The sequence below is a fragment of the Gossypium raimondii genome, chromosome 11 (assembly GCF_025698545.1).
Source record: "Gossypium raimondii isolate GPD5lz chromosome 11, ASM2569854v1, whole genome shotgun sequence".
Classification (NCBI taxonomy): Eukaryota; Viridiplantae; Streptophyta; class Magnoliopsida; order Malvales; family Malvaceae; genus Gossypium; species Gossypium raimondii.
Window position 1 is genome coordinate 2995900 of NC_068575.1, and position 22942 is coordinate 3018841.

General features: G+C 31.6%; 4 protein-coding genes across 8 annotated transcripts; 2 read left to right on the forward strand and 2 right to left on the reverse strand.

Moving 5' to 3' along the window:
- Positions 1-3144: 3144 nt before the first annotated feature.
- On the reverse strand, positions 3145-3941 carry LOC105761535 (FAS1 domain-containing protein SELMODRAFT_448915-like). Its single transcript, XM_052623116.1, has one exon. The coding sequence runs from the start codon at positions 3931-3933 to the stop codon at positions 3172-3174; it is 762 nt and encodes a 253-aa protein (XP_052479076.1). The 5' UTR covers positions 3934-3941; the 3' UTR covers positions 3145-3171.
- A 4476-nt stretch (positions 3942-8417) lies between these two features.
- On the forward strand, positions 8418-14433 carry LOC105761532 (uncharacterized). Of its 5 annotated transcripts, none has more exons than XR_008191176.1 (14): positions 8418-8774; positions 9719-9817; positions 9947-10004; positions 10458-10538; positions 10653-10724; positions 10815-11059; positions 11184-11255; positions 11680-11796; positions 11872-11953; positions 12078-12124; positions 12956-13037; positions 13310-13409; positions 13525-13919; positions 14225-14433. XR_008191176.1 is itself a non-coding variant. In XM_012579375.2 (13 exons), exons 1-12 carry the CDS (start codon positions 8551-8553, stop codon positions 13391-13393), a joined length of 1263 nt encoding a protein of 420 aa, XP_012434829.2. In that variant the 5' UTR covers positions 8418-8550; the 3' UTR covers positions 13394-13409; positions 14225-14433. The 5 variants fall into 5 exon arrangements, 2 of the variants coding, with proteins under 2 accessions (XP_012434829.2, XP_052480246.1); XR_008191177.1 differs by having other exon boundaries at positions 14228-14433; XM_012579375.2 differs by lacking the exon at positions 13525-13919.
- Positions 14434-15681: 1248 nt separating this feature from the next.
- On the forward strand, positions 15682-17061 carry LOC105761531 (protein EXORDIUM-like 6). The gene is made up of 2 exons (XM_012579373.2): positions 15682-16269; positions 16526-17061. The coding sequence occupies exons 1-2, from the start codon at positions 15738-15740 to the stop codon at positions 16936-16938; spliced, it is 945 nt and encodes a 314-aa protein (XP_012434827.1). The 5' UTR covers positions 15682-15737; the 3' UTR covers positions 16939-17061.
- A 3776-nt stretch (positions 17062-20837) lies between these two features.
- Positions 20838-22642, reverse strand: LOC105761529 (transcription factor MYB53). Its single transcript, XM_012579371.2, has 4 exons — positions 22501-22642; positions 22137-22407; positions 21363-22058; positions 20838-21090 (listed from the first exon to the last, which is right to left on the reverse strand). The coding sequence occupies exons 2-4, from the start codon at positions 22403-22405 to the stop codon at positions 21057-21059; spliced, it is 999 nt and encodes a 332-aa protein (XP_012434825.1). The 5' UTR covers positions 22406-22407; positions 22501-22642; the 3' UTR covers positions 20838-21056.
- Between the last annotated feature and the right edge of the window lie 300 nt (positions 22643-22942).

Sequence of the window (22942 nt, forward strand, 5' to 3'; positions counted from 1 at the left end):
ATGTTGACCATAGTTCCATCACAAACCTCTTACCTATCAACCTTCTTCCTCCATTTCCAATATGGTTATTGCCTTCTGAATTTTTCTTGTTACTTGGTTTAAACTCTTTATTTTGAAACACAACTTGACACCTACTTTCCTAATAGTCTAACATGCATGGCTAATCAATACTAGAGCTCTAGTCATTGTCTTACCTCTAAATTCTTTGAAATTAAATTCAAAGATAAGCCACTCATTTAAATATTCTTAAACCACAACAATGATAGATATTAGACTAGAAGGCCTTAGTAGTGTATGCAGGTTGACAATGATCATAGTGGGTAGGCATCACCAAGGTGAATTGGTTTTATGGTAATGATGGTAGCCACAGCAAATGGGTGCAAAGGGGATATTTAGAAATAGGCTTAAGAGGCAAAGGAGCCACAATGCTCATGGTGATCATGGTGGTCTTGTTATAAAGGGAGAATGAGCTTTTTGACATGGGTTATTGAGGTGAAGAGGTCGTGATGACCAAGTTGGAAGGGGCTATTAGGCATGAGTCACCATGGTGCTCGAGGTGGAAGGGACCAGTAAGAGTGGTTCACCTTGGTGATCAATGTGGCCTTAGTACGAGGACCATTGTACCATGATGGATCGATGCCTTATCGTTGATCGTTATGTAAAGACTATAATGACCATGGTAAACAATGTGCTATTTAGAGAGGTCTTGATCTTATAAAGGTCTTCATACTGGTAGAGATCCCCTCGATGAAGTTCACTATAATGTGAGTTTTGTGGTGGTGTAGGACTAGGGGATGTTGTATATTTAGTGGGACTTTTCTAGGTGATGACATATTTTGGTGGTGGTCCTTATGATGACAAAAGTCTCTTTAGTGAAGACTCTTTTAGTAGTGTTTCTTTAGGTGGAGTTCTCCAAAGTGAGGACTCCTTTAGTGATGCTCCTTTGGTGGAGTTCTTTGTAGGTAAAAACTCATTTAGAGATGATCCATTGGTGGGATTCTCCTAGTTAGGAGGCTTCCTGGGTGGTGAGGATCTCTTTAGTTCAAGCTTTCATATCAGTGGCCAACAAACTTGTAAGGTAAACACTAGTTAGAAGATATCAAAGATTTTTCTTAAATGTGCACTATGACACTCAAGTCAAATATTTTCCAATTAAGCATAAAAATTTTGAAACTTACAGTAATAATGTATTTGATAACTTCCTTCTATAGCCCTTGTTATCTAAGACTTTAGATTGGTTTCCTCTACTGGGTGCTTGGGTGTCATGTGGTGGCTACCCAGTAGAGGTGTAAGTTCTTCCTATAGTTGCACTTCATCTAATTTTGATCATTGAGGTGTATGTGTTAGTGTCACAGGGCTAGAGTTTTCGTATCTCGAACCGTGTGGCCTTAGGCGATCCGTTCGTCCAAACTCGCCTAAGTCAGGCTTAACTCAAGTGAGGATTCTTTAATAACTCCTCCAAGACACCAATTGAAGAGCGGAAGCGATTTATGCCAAAAGAAGCTAAACCAAAGAACAACAGAAAGCCACAGAAAAGAATGCACACAATGTGTTTGAGTAAATGCTCTCAGAACTCTATTACTCTTAAGAATTTAGAATACAATGGAATGAGTACAAATGAGGGGGAGGCTCTCTATTTATAGTTGAGCTCCCCCAAAACTGACGGTCAAGATACATTTGCATCGACGGATGAGATTTAACCATATCCCTTAATTTTAGGGATTTACAAGATAAGCCTTATCAAATCTAATCTAATATTTACAAGATATGATCCCCTCTATCTTCTAGATTAGTTACCATATTAGCCCATTTCTTCCTTATCGAACCAACCAGGCTTCAATCTGACAGGCTTCTCTAATAGCTCTTTGAATCGGGCCAGTTCTCCTGGGCCAAATGATCCCCATCTAATCAATAGACTTCCATTGGATGCATTTGGTGCGATGGTCACAGGCTTTGAACTGCGGCCCATGACATTAGGATTAAGTGCCCTATGTTTAGTATATTCGTCATTTTATATTTGTAATTTTTTGAACAACTTGGTTTAAATAAAATTCCATTCTACATTAAATCATTTGTATTTGTTCTCAATAGTTTTTGCACGTAAAGTAAAATGTAAGCAAATATTGGCTCATTGATTATCTAATATTTAACGAATACTAAGTTGTATTATGTGGTCGGATCATAATGTGATAAGATAACTTATATTAGTAAATAATCTAAACAACCCGTAATCTAATCGGGCATTGAGAAAATCGATTGAAAAATTATTGTAACGTCTATCAAATCCAATTAGGGAGATGCTTTGTCTTGGACATCGAAGCGAATGACTCCCAGAAGATAGAGACATAGATGTCTTTGCCTGGACTAACAATACATCAGATAGAATCTGATTTGAATTTATCTTGAATCCATTTATGAATTTATTCACTTGTGACATTAATAGTGTGGCATACCTTAATCCTGAGTGAATGATGGACTATATATGCATGACACATATACTTTAATGTAATAAAAGTTTAAGTCAAATAGATAAGGAACCGAAAGCTCGTACGTTGGGTATACGACTTTTGCATGATGTAGTATCATTCCATAATAGTAGAATTGTAACCCTATAAGGGTCAATAGTATCTTCCAATTGATATTACATGGTTGATAAAAAGGAACGTGATCATGGGTCATTTGACATAAGACAAATTATTTAATTACTATGTGTTAATAATTGACTTTTCATATCGGAAGATGTAATAGAAACCATGAGATAAAAATGATCATATTGAGAAAAAAAATTTGTCCCAAAGAGATTAATGATATCCCATGAGGATAACATACTTATGACAAGGTTATTGGATGAACACTTAATAAGTAGGTTTCATAATGATATTTAATAATGGAGAGTTTAGCCACATACTATAATGGAATAACTCGTAATTAAATAAGTTGTAATTAATAAGTGGAGAGCCAAACTTAATTACAAATTATTTGAGCTCTAATTATATATGTTCAATTAGTTCCTCTACTAACTCGAGATAACTCATACAAGTTATTGTAAAAAAATACACAATAAATTGAAATAAGGTTTACTAGAATATTGCTCACATACATATGCATTAATTTTCAAACATTTAATCTTAAAACTATTGCCAACAATTTCACCAAATACTTATCAACTTTTCAAATGGAAACACCAATCATTAGAGGTACCAAAATGGTAGCCATTGATTTCAACACTTTTCTACCTAATGATAACTTTGAAGACCCAGAAATATGTTGGCTACTATCAGCAGGTAATGGGGCAGGCACTGGAAAATCATCTTCAGGGGAAGAAAAAAATGGGACTGGTGATGGAGGTGGTGGTGGCAATAGAGGTGGTGGGGCCACCGAAGAAGGTGGTGGTGGTACAGGAACCATGGTGTTAGAGCAAGTATGTAGAGATATATTACTTTCGGGGTTTAACACCCCATCGATACCATGGCACCGGATGGACGATCCGATAGTACATATATTCGGGCTAATGATTTTAACATTATTGAGGACGAAACTTCTTCGACCACCGCCATTCGAGACATTCATCAAGTACTCTGGCATTAAACTGGGAAGAATCGAACCCGTCGGGATATATAAAAGATGCTCGAAAATTAACGGTGAAGGGATTGAATGACGATGCAAGAAGTTGGAAACCGCGTTCTCTGGTATTACCGTTTTTGACAACATCCGATCATTGGGCATTAAAAAAGTTACGTTAGCAAGGAACTTTGGGTCGAGGGGCAACATGTTGAGCAACATTACAAAGGTGAAGTAATTGGCTTTTTGCATCTCTTCCATGGCTAGACGGAGATCTTGGTCGTCCTTTGGTGGAAGGTTTGTTGAAGATATTGATTTGAAGTGTGCTGCCATTAGGAGAGCAAACATTGTGAGTATTGTGTGAGTTGCCATCAGCTTGATGGTCATTTAGGGGTGATGAGATGAGTAAATTTTTCATGGGAATTTTTTCAAGTGGTGTTATAAAGGGAAACATTGTTAATTACGTAATTGTTGGGACATGCTTATGTGGTGCCTCAACCACTTACCTCACACTTCCTTCATGCTTATATGGTTTTAGACTTAATCTCTTTTGATGCTTGTAAAAAGCATTGGTTATTGTCTTTAAAGTGATGCCATAGATTCTTTTTTAAAATTAAATTTAAGATTCGATCAATATGTAAATTTATTATTAATTGAACATAGTTGATCGGATTTTCATATAACCTTAATTGTATAATAGAATATCAATAAAGAAAATTCACATAATCACTTAAACGATAACAAACAACAATGTTATTAATTTAGATATATCAATATAACATTATAAAAGTAAATGATCAAATAATGACAATTTAAAAATAGAGATTAAATCTCTAAGTTTAGCATAGTAGATGGACTAAACCATAGTTAGTCTTTCTAAAATGTCAAAATATGTGGTGTATTCTTGTATTTTGGTAAAGTTTAAGATTTAATTTCCATAAAATTAAATTTTCTTACTTTTTATTTAAAATTTCAGGAAGGATCCACTTATCTGAGTAAAACTAACACCATTTAAAACTCTTTTGTAACTTTTTCAATTATTGACATTTAAAAATCCAACTGTTATATTTCATGTTTCATTTATGAAGATCATGCAGGTCAAGTTTGGAGTAAAGAAATTTATTTTAGCTATTTGTTTTATGTAAAGCAAAACTTTCAACAATTAAATATATATTAATATAAACAATATTTTAGATCGATATGATAGAAATATTAGATCGATTCAAATTTTACATGCATGACAAATACAATTATATTGATAAACTTAACGGTTGAATTATTAAAATATCAATCATAGAAAAGTTATGAAAACGTAAAAACATGTTAGTTTTACACCGTGTAAATAGATATCTCTCCAAAAATTTTAATCTAATAATTAATATTGTTAATACTTTGGATCAATTTTGCCAGCTTAGCATATTTATTAACATGTTAATTTTGAAAATTTTAGATAGTAATAAGATTAAAATGGTCTTAAAAGTCATTAGATTAAAATATGTGTATATATAATAAAAACTTCAAATTATTAAAATTATATTTGTATTAAATAATAAAATTATAATTACATTTTGATTAAATAATAATAAATTTATATTTATATTTAATATATAATAAAAATGTCAATAATCTACCAAATAATATTTTTTCTATTATATAGTTACTCATTTTATTAAATTATATTAACTAAATATAATAATTATATATTTAATTAGTTAATATCATAAACAATTATAATATGGATTATAACCTATACCTAATATAAAAGCAATACCTATTGCATGGGATCTCTTAATTAAAGATTGAGAAGTTGGCTTAGTGTGACACATATGTAATGTGATTAAAATTTAAATTGAGGTTAGTTGAGATAAATTATATTATTAAAGAAAAATAATATCAGTAAGTATTGGGTAATGGGAAGGTACACTGTATTTTTAAAATGAGACGTAGGTTTGAACCTTAGAGATGATATTGTTGGAGGAACCACAAACTTCATACATAAATGTTAGCATAAATAATGATTTACAATATAGAGCAGCGAAAAAGATCGAACGTGAATATCTCTAGTCATTGTCTGAATTAAATGCCAAAATCCAAATGTTGTGACACCATTGACGAGCACGTCAAGCCACTAACAAGGACGTCAAATTTAACTGCGCGAAAAATTGAAAATCGTCAAAGTCGTTTAAGCACTCCAAAGCCTCACTAGATGGAATATTTTTATTTTTTTGATTTTTCAATGTTTAGGGACCTTAAGCTTAGTTGGTATTTATAGTAGTGGTTCTTTATCAAAAATCGCCAACTACATATCCCACTATCACACAAATAAATGTGTGAAAGTAGTGGGCAACAAAACGTGGGGTCATTCCCACGAACCAAAAAACAGTTCCAACAATAAATCATAAAACGAACATGGAGAATATCTAAAAATAAAAGCAAAGAAAAATATTTTTTTCAAGTTTATTTTATGGTCCATGTTTAAGGTTCGTGATTATCTCTCCCAACAATATTGACTCCAATGTTCAAACTAACGTCTCCCCTTAGAAATGTAATGTAACTTACCATTACACTAAATACTTGATAAAGAAAATAATTTTGAATATTGTTTTGGGTTAATTTATTTAGCTATATAAGATAAAATTTTATATATTTATATTTGTATTTTTTCCATATATTTATATACCCTAATAATTTATTTTATTTTTACATATTCTTATATATTCTTTAACAGGATCAAGTGGGTTTTTTAGAAATATTGAAATACAATTCTTCTTTGCTTGGTTATGGATGCAAATTTTGAAAGTATAAATTGGAAATTACAACAATGTAATTAAAATAAGGGTAAATTATACTTAAAAGTTACTAAACTATTAGTAAATGAAAAGTTTCAAATAATTCAATGATCATTTTATAACTTTTGATGTCGAGTAATCAAAACAAAAACTTATTAATAGTTTAATAACTTTGATTATAGTTTACCTGAAAACATTAATCTATTGCTTTTCAAAGCTAGTGATATTCTAATATTATTTTAAATAAGAACAAAATAATGTATTTTGCCATCCAAAGGAGGTTATTATATGAAAACTAGTATGGTTTCTACTCACGCTTCGTGTTGGGTTAATTATTTATTTATTTGCTAAATTATAGAGTAAAAATTAAATGTTACAATATCCTCAAAGTTTTTGTACTCTTCAGTAAATTTAGAATTTAATTTTCATACTTTTATTTTTGGGAATTTTGTCCTTCTACTTTTCGAATTTGAAAATTTAGGTTCATTTGTAAACACCATTAAAATTCTTCTAGTAAATTGTTGGTGTAACATTTTGAAATTTGAAAAAAGAAATACTCAATTGGTATCCATGTAACAAAAAATGACATTGTAATTAGAGGTGTTCATGGGCCGGGCCGGGCCCAAAAAATTTTTGGCCCGCGTCCTAGGCCAGGGTCGGGCCCGGCCTGACCCGAAATATGGGCCTGAAATTTTGTCCAGGCCCGGCTCGGGAAAAAATTTCTAAGCTCGAGCCCGGCCCTGCCCATTTTTTTAATAAACACCAAAAAATTATTTTAAAAATAAAAAATAAAAAAAGTATTTTAAAAATAAAAAAATATATTTATTAAATATTCGGGTAGGGCAAAAAAAGTGGTGCCCGAGGCCCGGCCCATTTTCTAAATGGCATCGTTTTTTTGCCCAAACTCATATTTTGGACGGGCCGTCGGGCCGGGCCGCCCGGCCCATGAACACCTCTAATTGTAATTTACTTGAATTTAATAGAGAATTTTAATAGTATTGACAATTTTAAAAATCCACATTAACATTTTAATCAAAATAAAGTATATAGATTAACTAATGATATTATAAAAGTGGAAGTACCAAATTATGTTAAAAGTAAAGTACAAAGATTAAATCTCAAATATGAATAAACTATAAGGATTAAATTGAAATTTAACCATAAACATTAGAGGATTAGAATTGAAATTTAGCCATTATCTTGTCATGTCCAAAAAAATTATGTCATGTAAGGAAGGCCTTAGGGTAGGGTTATAGATTTGACTGAAATATAGGGATCAAAACTAATATTTAACCATAAAATTTGAATGATTAGAATTGAAATTTAGCAATTATCTTCTCAAAATTTGAGTGATATATAAGGATCAAAACTGAAATTTAACCATAGAAACTAGAGGAATTAGAATTGAAATTTAGTTATTATCTTCTCATATTAAAAAATTATTAGACATGTGTCATATAAGGAACGCCACCTTCCTTTTATTTATAGTTGTATAGGTAGTAAAATCACAAACAAAATCAAAATTATCTTATTCGACAATATAACTTTTAGTCTTTAAATTTGACAATTAGGTCTATTTTAGTACCAAAGTTTGACAACTAGTTCCCCGTACAGGGGTGAAACTAGAAATTTTTTTGAGTAGGCTAGAATTAAATTGTATATTTTTATGAAAGCTAAACTAAACCACAATTTTATTATTTTCGAAGGTTAAAGTACAATTTTACCATTTACTAACTTAAAATTTTATAAAATTTAAAGGGTCATAAATTTCACATTTTTGGGGTTAGAGCCCTGCCACCCCTTTGTCATTGTCCTTGTCCTTGAACTTGAAATCTGTCTAGATTTAATGATATTAAAGAATGTCACATCATCAAACTTTTATATTTGTCAAATTCAAAGAACCAAAATAGACCTAATTGTCAAGATCAGTTACAAAAGTCGACAAAAAAATATAAGTATCAAAGTGGACTTGATTGATAAGTTTAGGGACTAAAAGTTATATTAACCTTTTTTTAACAAAAAAATATTTTTTTAAAAACATGAGTAATATGGTTGAATGTTAACCCCAAAAAAACAAAGAAAAAAAAGAGAATCTTATCGTTTTGCCCCGCCATTTCCAGGTTCATTACCTCTTTCTTTGTACAGACTTTTTTTTCAGTTAAAAAGAAGAGTCTTTAATAAGGTGAAAACCCAACAAGCCATGATCTTTACCACACCCCATTGCTTCTTCTCTTGTTCTACTTCTCTTCCTTTTTCCCTTTCTAAAAAACCCAGTTTTTTCCTTTCGAAAAAACCGCGATTGAGCACCTGGGTGAGTAGTCGAATTCGGTCGAGTTCACTCTGTACAGCGAGTCTTATTACCAGTCCTGACTCATTCGAAGTTGGGAGACTAATTGGTAGCTATGGTTTCATGAATGTTACTAGGTAAATTCGGTTTTCTCATTCTGTAATTTTCAGGCATTTGGGTGTGGATGTTTAGTGTTTTGGGGTTCTGTTATTTGATCATTTTTAGGTACTTAAAATGTTTAAGCATTAGTCAATGGGTTATATTTTCTTGGAAACTAAAAAAAGACAACAAAAGAATAGAAAATTTTGGACTTTGTGTGTGTATGTGTGTGTTTTTTCCAAGAAAGTATGGGAAAAATGATAAATGTTAATTTTGTTTGAGGTATGACAAGTTGGGGTTTATTAGTAACTAAGTCTTGAGTGCAGTGGTGAGGCACATAGCATTCTCACCTTGAGAATGCATGTTCAAACCTTGGAGATGACATCGTTGGGAGGGGCAGCTACAAATCCTGAACATGGACCGTGAAATGGACATGAAAAATACCAATTGTAGAATTCTGAGCAAAGAATTTTGGATGAATGTGCTATCTTTTATCTAATTTTGTTTGCGAACAACTCTTTAGTTAGGTTGCTTAGAAAGTTATAATATTCTATAAGAGTAGAAAAAAAAGGTCAATGTTTCGTGGATGTTGGTACATAACTTTTCAGTCGAATGCCGAGGAAATGTTGGGAAACAATAAGGTAAGGGAAACGTTTGATTATTGTGATTGTTACTGTTCTTTGATTGGAAAAACCAGTTACTTATCTGAAGTGTGAACCTCATTGTGTTAGATATATTTGTTAATTAACCTTGCATGTATGATGTATATGGCAGGTATATAGTAAAGGAACTTTAAGCTCTGCTCATTCTTAAAAGTATATTCTTTCTTTATTTATTTCCCTTTTGTATTTTTCGGGGACTAAATGAGGTTTTGAATCTGCAACTGGAAAGTGTTATTAGTACTTTCTTGTTAAATTTTGGATTTGGATACAAATCTTATTGAAATATGACATGGAAAATGGTTTAATTTTTTATTTTCCAGCTATTCAGGGTTCCAGTCAGGGGCTGATCTTGAATTTTCATCTGGAGATTTGGGGCAATTGAGAGTTCAAGATGTTGGAGAAGGGAGTGTAAAAATCAGGTGCATTTCCATGGATACATGCATGCACATCGACACAAATAAGCTATAAATATGTTTGCTACCGTTGATGAAACTTGCAGACTCTTTTCCATCTTCCTACTGATGTTATTCATGGCAGTCCATCTGCAGGCTTTATGAAGGAAGAATAGCTCAGGGTCCATTTAAAGGCACACCAGTGATCTTTAAGGTGATATTATTTATATATTTTCCTCAATAATCACCTATTTTAACATCCACATTTTCACGACGTAGAAGAAAAATGTAAGTATGTTACATAGTTAACATCTATTTTAAATTTCAATCCTGATTACGCTTTAGAGTTCTTCATAGGTAAAATTTTGCTGGGCCAAGTTATTAGGATTCTCCAGTTTCAAATAGAAAGAAAGGATGTCAATAACTTGTTGCAGGGAGTTGCTTTTGAATTAATGTACCATGGTATAATTACGTGGAGTTTAAATGATTGGAGGTTGAGCTTGTCTACTAAATTTTCTCTAGTATTAGCTCATCTACCATTACAAAGAACCGCAAAGAAAGAAAATGCAATCTAAACCAAGTCACAAATTAGGCTCTTAGACTACATTTGGTGTTGTTAACCATTTAGTTATTTTTATTTACTTTACAAAAACCATTGGCTATGAAGGTTTATCCGGGACAACGAGCTGCTGGTATTGAGGCTGATATGATGGCGGCCAATGAACTCAATGCCCATGCTTTCCTCCAGGTAAAATGAAGTGCAACAATAAATTTCAACCAATTACAAAAGTAAATTTGTGTTTCTTTTGATAATTACAAAAGAATGGTACTGATTTATCTTGATTATGCACCTTTTTAACAGAGCAGTTCCGAAGGTATAAGTAAGAATCTTCTATTACTTCTTGGTGGATTTGAGACAAAAACAGGAGAGCAGGTCTGTCATTTCATATCAACTATATGTGAGTAGTCAAGTTGCTTTTTGTTTTAAGTAACTTTACAAATGAAGTAGCTTTGTTCTGTACAGTGGCTAGCCTTCCGTGACAATGGTAAATATAGTGCGGCTGACTTTGCAAAAGCAACTAGTGAGAAAATATCGAGAGCCCGTTCTCTACAAGAAAAGCCTTGGAATCCTTTTGAGCAAGAGCAAGCGTTTAAGCGCAGAACATACTTTGTCATTAGGTTATTTCAGGGTGCTATGAATGGTTTAGCCTACATGCATAATCATGAAAGATTACACCAGAGTCTTGGACCGGCTTCTGTTATACTCAAGTATATGTTTTTATTTTTTGACTATTTTCTTTTGAAGTCTGGATTTGTTTGTCCTCCTTAAAAGACAATCAGTTTACTCTGTTCACTTCGAAGTTTAATCAACCTTGTCACTGAATGATGGCAGTACAATAGTAGAAAGAGATGCCGTTTATTTGGTTCCAAAGCTTCGAGATCTAGCCTTTTCTGTTGACATCAGGTACTGCTATGTTGTTGTTTAGCTTTTCTTCTAGATGGCCATCGCAAAATCATTGTGTGCTACCAGAAGTGATATAATGACAGAAGGGACTTAGTTTTTATAGAAATTTTGAATATTTTAGATTAAGCCCCTTTTGCATGATATCACAATGATTGGCTGTTTGACCGAAAAGCTATAAGATGACACTGCTGAAGGGTGCAAAAAGGATACCAATCTTGTTGAGAATAAGGTTAAGGATCCTTTATTTGAGCATGTATAATATCATCTATTTAAAAGATATAGAAATACATCTTGGTTCCCTTTTTTGCTAATTAGAGTATTCTCCGAAAAAAAGGGAAACACACCTTTAAATATTGCTTGGAACTGCTCTAATTTTTCAACATAGTATTATTCATATCCAATGATATGGCATTTTGCTTTATAGCTTTTCATCGTTGGAAGAAGGTCCTAGCACATTCTCAGAGGATCTTTGGAGAAGGGCATCATCTGCCGGTGCATTTACACCTATGGAGAGAAGATCCTTCGGAATTGCGGATGACATGTAATGTTTTGATTTCTAGCGACTCCTTATTGGCTGTTTATACCAGAAATTAATTCTTTTGTTGTCTCTAGACAGATACGAAGCAGGTCTTCTTTTTGCATACTTGGCTTTTGTTCCATTTTGTGAAGCAGGGATCATGGATGGCTTTTCTTTGCAAGTAAGCAACTATATCAGCATTTCCTTTTAAAATGTTTTGGTTTGGCCCATTGTACGTAAGCATCCTTCCCCAAAGAGAAGAGCAATTCTCTGACCAAACTAATTGTGGTTTCATGTATTGCTAGCGGCTTTTGGAAAGCACTTTCAAACTTGATGTCATGGCTACAAGAGAGTAAGCCTTTCGAATCTTCAAAACAAGTACTGATTGTACTGAGGGGCATATTGTTCCTTTTTTTTAATCATATGATCATAATACAATCCAGTTTATAGGACAATGCAGAGTTTAGTGCCTATATGTAATATATTGGGTAAAACTACCGTGGAAGCCCCCGTACTAGGAGTCAAAATGCATTTTGCCTCATTTTTTAAAAAATGGGTAATTTAGTCCTTATATGTTAGATTAAATAGCGAACTGATTCTTTCTGTTGAAAATTTCATCAATTTCTACTGTTAAAAACTGGCGAAGTTGACGAAATAACCAGACAATTACATGTGATGTGCCACATGTACCTCATGCTAACATATAGGAACTAGTTTTTAATAAAACCAATTTACTCTTTGATTTAGTGTATAAGGATTAATTTCCCCAGTTTTCGAGTAAAGGGGGGTAAAATGCAATCTGACTTATAGTACGGGAGTTTTTATGGTACTTTTACCTAATATATTGTTGACAGCCTTCGAAAGTTCTATAACCCGTAAAAACTGATCTCCTCAATGACTTGAAACAGGAAGCTGTCACATATAAAAGTTGAAAGAACTTTTTTTTTTATTTACACGCGAAAATTGGTTGCACTTTCCTTTTCTAATTTTTCTGAAGTAAAAGTTTAGAAGTTTCTGCTACGTGTAGGTTCTATTGGACACCTTTGAAGGAATATAAAATGACTATCTCTCATTTACTTGATTTATCTTGTGAGAAATTGGAAACGGGTTTCAAATTTTCATTTTAGCCAGCTAGTAGAATCAGTGTTCAAGTTTTATCCTTTGTTTCACTTGTTCTGTGCAGGTATTGTTTGGCAGATGACCGGTTGTTAGAAGCTGTCAAATTTCTAGATCTGGGTGATGCTGCTGGTTGGGAACTACTTCAGGTAAGTTGCAATATGGAAGTTCTATTACATATTTTCATCTTTCTTATGACCAGTAGGAATGTTAATTTGCCTAAAACATGGTCAAGGAAGGTGTTAGCAAGTAGAGGAGATTAATAACCAGATAGTACCTGGTGTAAATGTCTTAATTTTATTGAACTTTTGACAGGCTAGTATATATGATATGGGTTCTTTTACATGGAGGGGGTTCACAGCCACGTTACCTTTTGTCTTTATTCGCAATTTGGCTCTAACAAATTTTCATCTCATTGCAGGCAATGCTGAATCCCGACTTTCGAAAACGGCCAATAGCAGAAGCTGTTGCTAATCACCGGTTCCTGACTGCTAATGTTCTTTGACTTCCAATGATTTAAGGTAAAGTTTACATAAAATGATGCAGTCATCACATATTTCATTAGATGAGTTGAACATTTTGTTTTCCATTCTAGTTTATACATCGATTTATGGTAGCTATTCTCTGTGTTTATAGGTAAAAGTACCATGGAGGCCCCTATACTAGAAGTTGAATTGCATTTTGCCCCTTCTACTCAAAAAATGAGCAAATTAGACCTTGTATGTTAGATAAAAAAACTAACTGGTCATTCTATTAAAATTTTCATCCATTTCAATTATTAAAAACTGTCTCTGTACATCAGTATGAGGTACACGTGGCATGCCTCTTGCCACTGTCTGGTTATTCCATCAACTATGCCAGTTTTTAACAGTACAAATGGATAAAATTTTTAACAGAAAGAACTGACTTGCTCTTTAATTTAACGTACAAGGACTATTTTGCCTTTTTTTTAGTAGAAGGGGCAAAATGCAATCTGACTTCTAATACAAAAGCCTCATGATACTTTTATTGTGTTCATCTAATTACCATAGGTAAATGGCCCTAGGAAATTTTTTGCTTTTATACTTTTCTTAGATTCGGGTTTCAAGTATTTTGTACAGAAAAGGTGTCCTTGAGTTAGAGAAACTTGTTGCAGTCTTTCGAACATGATCAAACAATAAAATGCATTATCGTGATAGATTGTATCAAGAGTCTCTTGAACCACCTATCAATATCCTTAATATTCATCTCAAAGTCGGGATTTGTCTTCTTTACATAACAATACAACTGTTAGTTTCTTCTTTTCACTGCATTGTAAGTTAATGAAGCTTTTGGTTCTTTGATGCTTGTGTAACAGTAGAAGGATATGCTGTTAGTTCCCAAGACCTGGAAAATGTAAACACAGTACAGACTACAGATATGTAATTCTTCCCTTTTTCCCTTGCTCTAGAACTTATTTATTTGGTGTTAAAATTTTGTTTGTGGCATAAAAAATTATGTACATATTATTTCAAGATTGTTTGTAAATATTACATATGTAATTCTAATTTCTGTTTTTCTTCTTAAGTTAAATATTTATAATTAATATTCTAGTGTTTGAGTGTTAATTTTTTTTGGTCAAATTCTGTGGAAAGTCCCTGTTTTATGCGTTTTCGTTGTGGATTATTTCTAATTCTCAGCTTTTTGAAATGTATATTTTTAGGCCAAAGGTAAATTTTTCCTTAATTTTATCAAATAATTTAGGGTTAATTACTCTAAATAGTGGTTCGTTTTTGGTTATTTCAAAAAAAAAATTTGTTCATTTGGTCACTTTAGAAAAGAAATTGATCAAATTGGTCACTCCACGGTTAAATGGTAACAGGAAAAACTAATAGTGTATTTTCACATATTGGTTTTAGGTGACCAAAATGGGAATGATTTTTATTTAGAGTGACTAATGGGTAGTTTACCTTAATTTTAAAGTGACTAACGTAGAAATACAATGTTAGCATTTTGTGACCAATTAACAATGAAATGATCAATTTAATCAATTTTTTTTTTTGGAGTGATCAAATAAGAACGACCATGGTAATGTAATTTACTCAATAATTTAACATGGCTTATTAAACATGTCATAATGCAGCATTTATATCTCGGCATCTTTCGTGTCTTTTCTTAAATGTACAAAAAGTTGTAAAAATATTTAGATGTATATATCGTGAAATTATTTAACAAAAATGTCTCATAATCTAAAATTCACATTTAAGAAAATATAATAGAAAGAAACTAAATCTATAATGAACCCATAATACCAATATTTAATTGTGACCAATTAACAGTGAAATGATCAAATAAGAACGACCATGGTAATGTAATTTACTCAATGATTTAACATGGCTTATTAAACATGTCATAATGCAGCAATTATATGTCAGCATCTTTCGTGTCTTTTCTTAAATGTACAAAAAATTGTAAAATTATTTAGATGTATATATCGTGAAATTATTTAACAAAGAATGTGTCTCATAATCAAAATTCACATTTAAGAAAATATAGGGATTAGAAAGAAACTAAATCTATAAAGAACCCACATAATACCAATATTTCAGTAATTTAATACAAATGATGTTGGTTGGGTCTCTTTTAGTAACATAAAACAACTTTATATTCAGAATTTAAGGATATCCACTCAATAGTAAAAATAAAATGAAGTTTTGAAATTAATATAAAATATTTTTTATCTCAAAAAAATTCTAAAGATGAACCGAACATTTAATTTCTTAAATTAAGCTTATCATATTTAGATATTCAATTTTTTATTCTTAATTAGATATCTCAATCTCAATCCCATTCAATTCTTTTAAGAACTCCTTTCAGAACTGATCGCGAAAATGTCTTCTTTTCCAATCCGAATCATCTCTCTTGCCCTCTTCTCCATCTCCTTCCTTCCTTCCCTAAACAACGGTCAATTGGCCAGGCATTCCGTCCTAACACGAGCGAAAATCGTCTACCACGGTGGCCCTATCCTCATCGAAACCATCAACGTAGCCCTCATTTGGTACGGCAACGTATCTCTCAACAAAAAAGAAGCCATCGCCAATTTTTTAAAATCGTTGAACACCGATGGCGATTTCAGCCTCCAACCTCAAGTCACAAAATGGTGGAAAATGGTGGAAAGCTACCAAGCCATGTTGCCCGGAGCTAAACATGATGAAGTCCCTAAAATCATTGTGAATGTGGCTAAACAAATCAATGATACTTCCTATAAGTATGGGAGGAATTTGACCATTGGTGATTTTATTCCAAAAATTGTTAAAGAACACACAAAGGAAGCGAAAAACATGCTTCCCATTATAATTACTGCAAAGGATGTCAATATGGAAGGAGTTTGCACTAAAACATGTGCCTATAATGGAATCGTCGGTAAGCTTCCGCCTCTTTCTGATTTGGGTTCTTTTATTTGTTCGGATTCATTCAGATAGTGGAATTAATATTTGTGATGGACATGGATATTACCTCTAATATATCCGTTGTCTGAATAAATATTTCTTTTATTTAGAGCTAATTATTAAATATATGGGTCGGTTGGAATGAGAGTAAGAGATGAATATTCCCAACCCACAAATACCTTCATCAGTAAATTTATTACTTTAATTTGTTCACTATTTTAAAATGACAGGTAACATTACACTATACATCATACTCGGGAATCCGGAACTCGAGTGCCCTAGAAAATGTGAATGGCCTTTCACCCAGATTGATTCTGGTCCAAAGTCCATTTTGTTCTTACAACCACCAAACCTGGACAAGGCAGCAGATGCAATGGTGATTGCCTTGGCGACAACGTTGGCCGATACGGTCACTAACCCTCTAAACACCGGCTTCTACGACGGACCTCCTAAGAATTCTATCGGTGCCGGCACGGCTTGCAAAGCCATCTTCGGCAGTGGCGCTTTCCCGGGCAACCCCGGAAAGGTCCATATTGATGCCCACACTGGTGGAAGCTTCAATGCTCACGGAATTAAGGATCAAAAGTTTTTACTTCCGGCAATTTGGAACCCTAAAACTTCTTCATGTTGGACTCTCATGTAACACCATATCACAATCGAAATATGTGTAACACCATATCACAATTTTGGCACGTGTTACTTTTTTAATTTTATTCGTGAAGTTAAAAAATTTCAACAACACTGATTATGTATTATGTTATGAAAAGTTGTAGATAACAATATTAGAGTTTGAGTTAAGGTTTCATAAAATGGGTCAGATTGAATCAATTTCATACAAAGCATCTATATTAATATTTAAGTTCTTAATTGAGTTGGTGTCACCCTCAACCGGGTCACCAACTCGGTTATAGAAATTATGAACATACCCTTTCGTAATTAAAATAGATTATATTATTTGAGGGTATTTTAGTCTTTTTTATTTAAAATAATAAAAATATGCATATAATAGGATTTGAACTTACATTAGTAAAACCTTTAATTTACTACCCAACTAATTTTTTAACATTTTATTTTATTATGTACATTTTATTACTTCCATAATTTGTATATATATATTAATAATATATTTGATTAAGTTGGTGTTACAAGTTAACTCGACACCGACTCAAGATTGATGAAAACTGAAAGATAAACAATTTAATTTTTTTAAAATTTTAATATTGTACATATTTCATGTGTTTTTATTAATTAGTTTCAAACTAATATTTTATTATTTATTGTGTGTTATTTTTAAACACAATTTTTGTTTTTCATTTGCAACTTCTACATGCATGATAGGAATTCTAGTTTATATTTATTTTATTTACCCAAACCCGACACCCCCAGAAATATGGGCTCAAATTTTTACCCAAACTCGGCCCAAAGATATATATGTAACAATTAAACAAAATTTTACGAATGGATTAATGGGAACAATAAGAAAAGTTGAAAGCTATAAGTATAAATAAATTCATGTCGTGAACCTCATTTTATAATAAAAGATAATAGAAAAGGAAAATAAAAGTTAGATGTAAATTGGTTAAAATATATCATAGGTCTCTGTACTCTTTATAAATTTAAAATTTAGTCCTTATACTTTTATTTTTAGGAATTCAGTCCTACTTTTCAAATTTAAAATTCAATTCCAATTGTAAACGTTGTTAATTTTTTGGTTAAATTTATTGGTGTGACATTTTGAAATTAAAATACTCACTTGATAGTTATGTAACTAAAAAATGTTGTAATGAACCTGAATTTAACAAAATAAATTTAATAATGGTAATAATTTGACTTAAATTTTGAAATCTAAAAATATATGGACTAAATTTCTGGAAATGAGAAGTATAAAAATAGATTCTAAATTTAAAATTTTGATCGAAAAAGAAAGGTAAAAGGAACTTGATTTTTTTAATTTTAAATTTTGTGATTTAGAAATGTTAATTAAATAACAATCAACATATTTGGCAAAGTAGGTAGAGTTAGTTGTTTTTAAAGGTCAAATAGTATACCTACTAAATTTATCATCTAAGTCCCTCCTCCACAAGGTTAGCTTGTAATTAGGATTTCTTCGATTCTATTTCAAATAATAATAATTATTATTATTTGATACATAGCGGTACTTTAATTTCACTTGTGAAGTTAAAAATTTTACTGTTAACTTATGTTTTTTTTTTGAACAATCTAATTATAGGTTTTGATCGTATTTGTTCTTTTTGACATAATGTCTAGAACTACCCATAGCCTCTCTTCAACTCATAAATAGGAGGATAATCCGCTTCAGCCCACTCGAACTTACATCTTCCTGCATTGACAATAATGTTAATGTCAATTGAACTAAAACTCAATCGGCGGTTAGCGTATGATTATATCCATTTATTTTGTTTTTTTGTTTTTCCATATTTCCCTTCAATGTTAAGGCAAATAAATATACAATTAATCTTATGTTTGAAATTATTAAACCCTTCATAATATATAGGTAACATTTTCTTTCACAACATTATTATTGCAACACAATTCATTAATTAACAAAAGGTAAAGCATATTTCTTAGGATTCATGGCATAGATTTATTGGAATTAGTGAATGATTATTTAATTACAATTTCAAAATGATTTTTCTATTTAATATATTACTTTTACTTAATTCAATGAATAATAATAATAATAAATTCTCCTCCCTTTTGAATTTGCTATGTTTTAACTTTTGTATTTAAAAGTTATTATGGATAATTTTTTAGAGAAAATTACAAAAGCTTTCATTGAAGAATTTTAAATATATATTTTAATTTAATTAATTAAAATATTTAAAATAATTGTGGTTAAAATTAAAAAAACCTTAAAAATTTCAATTGCGATATTTTTATTGAGACTTATATAATCCATTTTAACCGAGTGAATTAAAAAGGATGGGCTAAAATAATTATATTGCAATTTTAGATATTTTAAAAATTAATAATTTGTCAATTGAGTATTAGCTCGATTGACATGGGTTCAAGTGCGCTGAAGCACATTATCCTCCTATTTATGGGTTGGGGAAGGACTATGAGTAGTTCTAGGCATTGTATTAAAAAAAATATGATCAGAACTTATAACGAAATTGTTTAAAAAAAAATCTAATTTATCATTTTTAACATAAAAATTTTAATTTTGGTCCTCTAATAATTTATATTTTTATCTCCACCTTCTCCCCTGATATTAGTGACATTGGTTAACATTTTCAATCAATTTTGTTTTTAAATTAAGCAAAAGCAATGCATTAAATTGAAAGAAAATAGATAAAATAATAATAATAGATAATCTTTAAAACATTGCACATCAATTAACTTCTAGTAATCTCTAGGAAGTATAGCCTTACCTAATGAGCAACGAATAATTTTGACTTTTTAAAAGAAAATTATAATGAGGCAGATTTTGCTACCTCATAGTTTAGTAAACAATGCTTTTATAATTTATTTTTTATCACTTTTACAATAAGTTAGCTTTTTTTAATTATTTAATGTGTTTTTTAATATTTAAAATTACCTATAATTTTTCTTTAACCCGTAAATAAAAAATAAATATACTTCAATATGCTCGAACTTATGTTCTTCGATATTGACAATAATGTTGATGCCAATCAAACTGAGACTCAATCAACATTTTATAATACATCTTAAAAACTCTCATTTGATATAAAGAAACTAATTTTAGTTAAAATGATAAAATCAAATTAGTGTTTAAAATCAATTATTTGACGAGTTAAAATCTTATTATAAGTGAATTTTATTGATTTTAATATAAAATATAAAAATATTTTAATTAAATTAATATTTAATTGATTCAGTAAAACCAAATTTAATATTTATATATATATATTCATCATTTTTCTTAAAAAAGGTCAAACCCTTTCCTAATTAGATAGAAAAAGGGTTATTTTCAGCCAATTTCGTGTACAATACAATCTACAACTAACTTGTTTTTATTCATCCACTTTTTCCTTCTTTCTTCTTTCGTATAATTAACAACTATTCAATGAATTTGCAAAATCTTTAAAATTAACCCTTTTTTTAATGATGATTTAAAGTCGGATTATTCTCGTGAAAATTTTGATTAATAAATTATAATTTGGGATTTACTTATTTTATGTTTTATCATCACGATATAAAATATATAATAATTATGATTATTGGAAGTTGTCAGAACCATACAAGGAAACGCCTCCAACACATCGAACTCAGCTTCGATCAGACGAATATAACGTATTTTGTCTCAAGAAGGCCAATGGCTCACGCGATACATATCTAGAGAGCACAATCAAATTACAGATTGTTTTGAAAAGTTGGCTTCCGCCGATATAGAAGACTAGCAAACTTTTGATTTCCCTCCAAAGGAAACTCTAGTTCCTCTTGAAGCAGATAAAGCAAAAGGGGCTTTTTCTTTTCTGTATAATTCTATGTAATGTAATTGTTCTTATTCTCAATATATATATATATATATTATTTGGTTGTAAATTTAATGATGCAAACCATGGGAATATTTATAAAGGGAAAAGGAAAAAGAAAGTGTATGTATATAAATAAAATCCATGTTGGTACTACACAGTATATACTATATAGTAATACTTTATTTATTTTCTTTATACAATGGCATCTAGCCTGTAATTTTTATGTTCATTCTATTTAAATCTAATGAAATACCAATTTTATATATATATATATATATATCAACCCGAAAGCTCCACTTAACTAAGAGATGGGCCATGATTGTGATGATGCCTGGCTGCAATTCAAGAAAAAAAAATCATAAATTAATAAATAAAACATAATGTATATTCCGAATAATATATATAAAGTGAGTTGAATCGAATTGGATTTTATAATATAAATTTTTAATAATTCAATTCTAAAATTTATTGTACCTTATAATCATATTAAATTTTGATTAAATTCGGATTCTGAATAACCCTTACTAACATAATTTATTTGTGTAATAATGAGGTAAGCAATGCATTCAAGACAAAAGAAAAAAAAAAAAAGAAGTTGTGCACTTACTCTATAATGTCTCTCCAATAAGAATCACTTGCTTCATCATCCATTAAATCTCCCCAAGCTTCAAAGGTAGTTGAAGTAGATGAAGGATTAGAAATCTCATTTGGGTTATTAATCTTGTTGTTTTCGACAACAGCCGGTCGATGTTCTGGTGATGCCGGAATCAATGCCGGAAGCTGAGGAATACTCGAACTCGGAATATTATTATTAGCAACAAACAATGAAGAAGCGAATCGATCATTGTTGATGTAGGAACTGAATTTCAAATCTTTCAATGGATGCGTATTTTGAGAAGCTTCGATCAAATTCGAGGGCTGATATTCACCGGTATTCGGTTGAAGATGATATAACTGATGATTTTCCCGGAAAGTGGGTCCGGATAGAAAATCCATTGCATTTATTGCTGGTGTGCCTAGGATTTGAAGCATGTTGTGTAACAAATGGAGTTTGGCTAGTGTTGCAGCATCTAATTGAAGCCTGTTAAGAGCATTGACATCTAATAGATTATTCATGTTATTAAAGTTGGCAGCTGCGAGTAACTGTGGCAAGCTAGCTAGAACGTTCAGATGATCGGTTCTCGGTCTATGCGTCACGGGATCGATCCCCATTTGAAGAAGCTTCTTCCTCATATGCGTGTTCCAGAAGTTTTTGATCTCGTTATCGGTTCTTCCAGGTAAGTGGGTCGCTATTGCCGACCACCTGTGAAGTTACAGTGTTAGAATAACATATATATCGTGATTGAAGACATAACAGATGTTAGCTCGAAATAGGGTTTACTTATTGCCAAGAACTGCATGAAGGTTGATAATGGTTTGTTCTTCTTCATCAGAAAATTTGCCTCTTTTGATATCCGGCCTAAGATAATTAGTCCATCTTAGCCTACAACTTTTCCCACACCTATTTAAACCAGCTAAATTGGGAAGTGCTCTCCAACTTCCATGACCATGTTTTTGAATGTAATCAATGAGAATCCGGTCTTCTTCGGGTGTCCACGGCCCTTTTTTAACCCCGTTTTCGTCGTTGCCGCTAGGCGGTCTCACCATCATCCCTACAAAACACACACAAAAAGAATAATTACACTATATCATCATCATCATCATCATAAAGAGTTTTTCATCAAATAGAAAAAAGATTTGGAAACCTTTATGGAACTGTTGATAGGAAAAGAGCTGTGAGTGATCGATATGGTTAGGCCCTTGGAATGTAAGTGAATGAGGGGACTTGTTTATATAGTGTGGGGAATTTAGGTTTGTTTAGGGAACTAAAGACAAAAAAAGCTTAGAGTGCAAAGGAAGTGTTTGTGTAACATGATACCATCTCGACATGCATTTTCATGGTATTATAAAAAGGAAACTTACTCTTTTATCTTTGTCTATAAAGATGAATGAATTGGTCAAATTATGGTTTGGGACCCTATTTTTCCATGCTCAAACCCGGAATTTAGTCATTGTATTTTTTTGACATTTTCCAAGTTTATTTTACTGATTGGTATTTGATACAACGTTTAGAATTACTTATAGCCCCTCCCCAACTCATAAATAGGAGGATAATGCGCTTCAGCGCACTCGAACCCACGTCCTCCT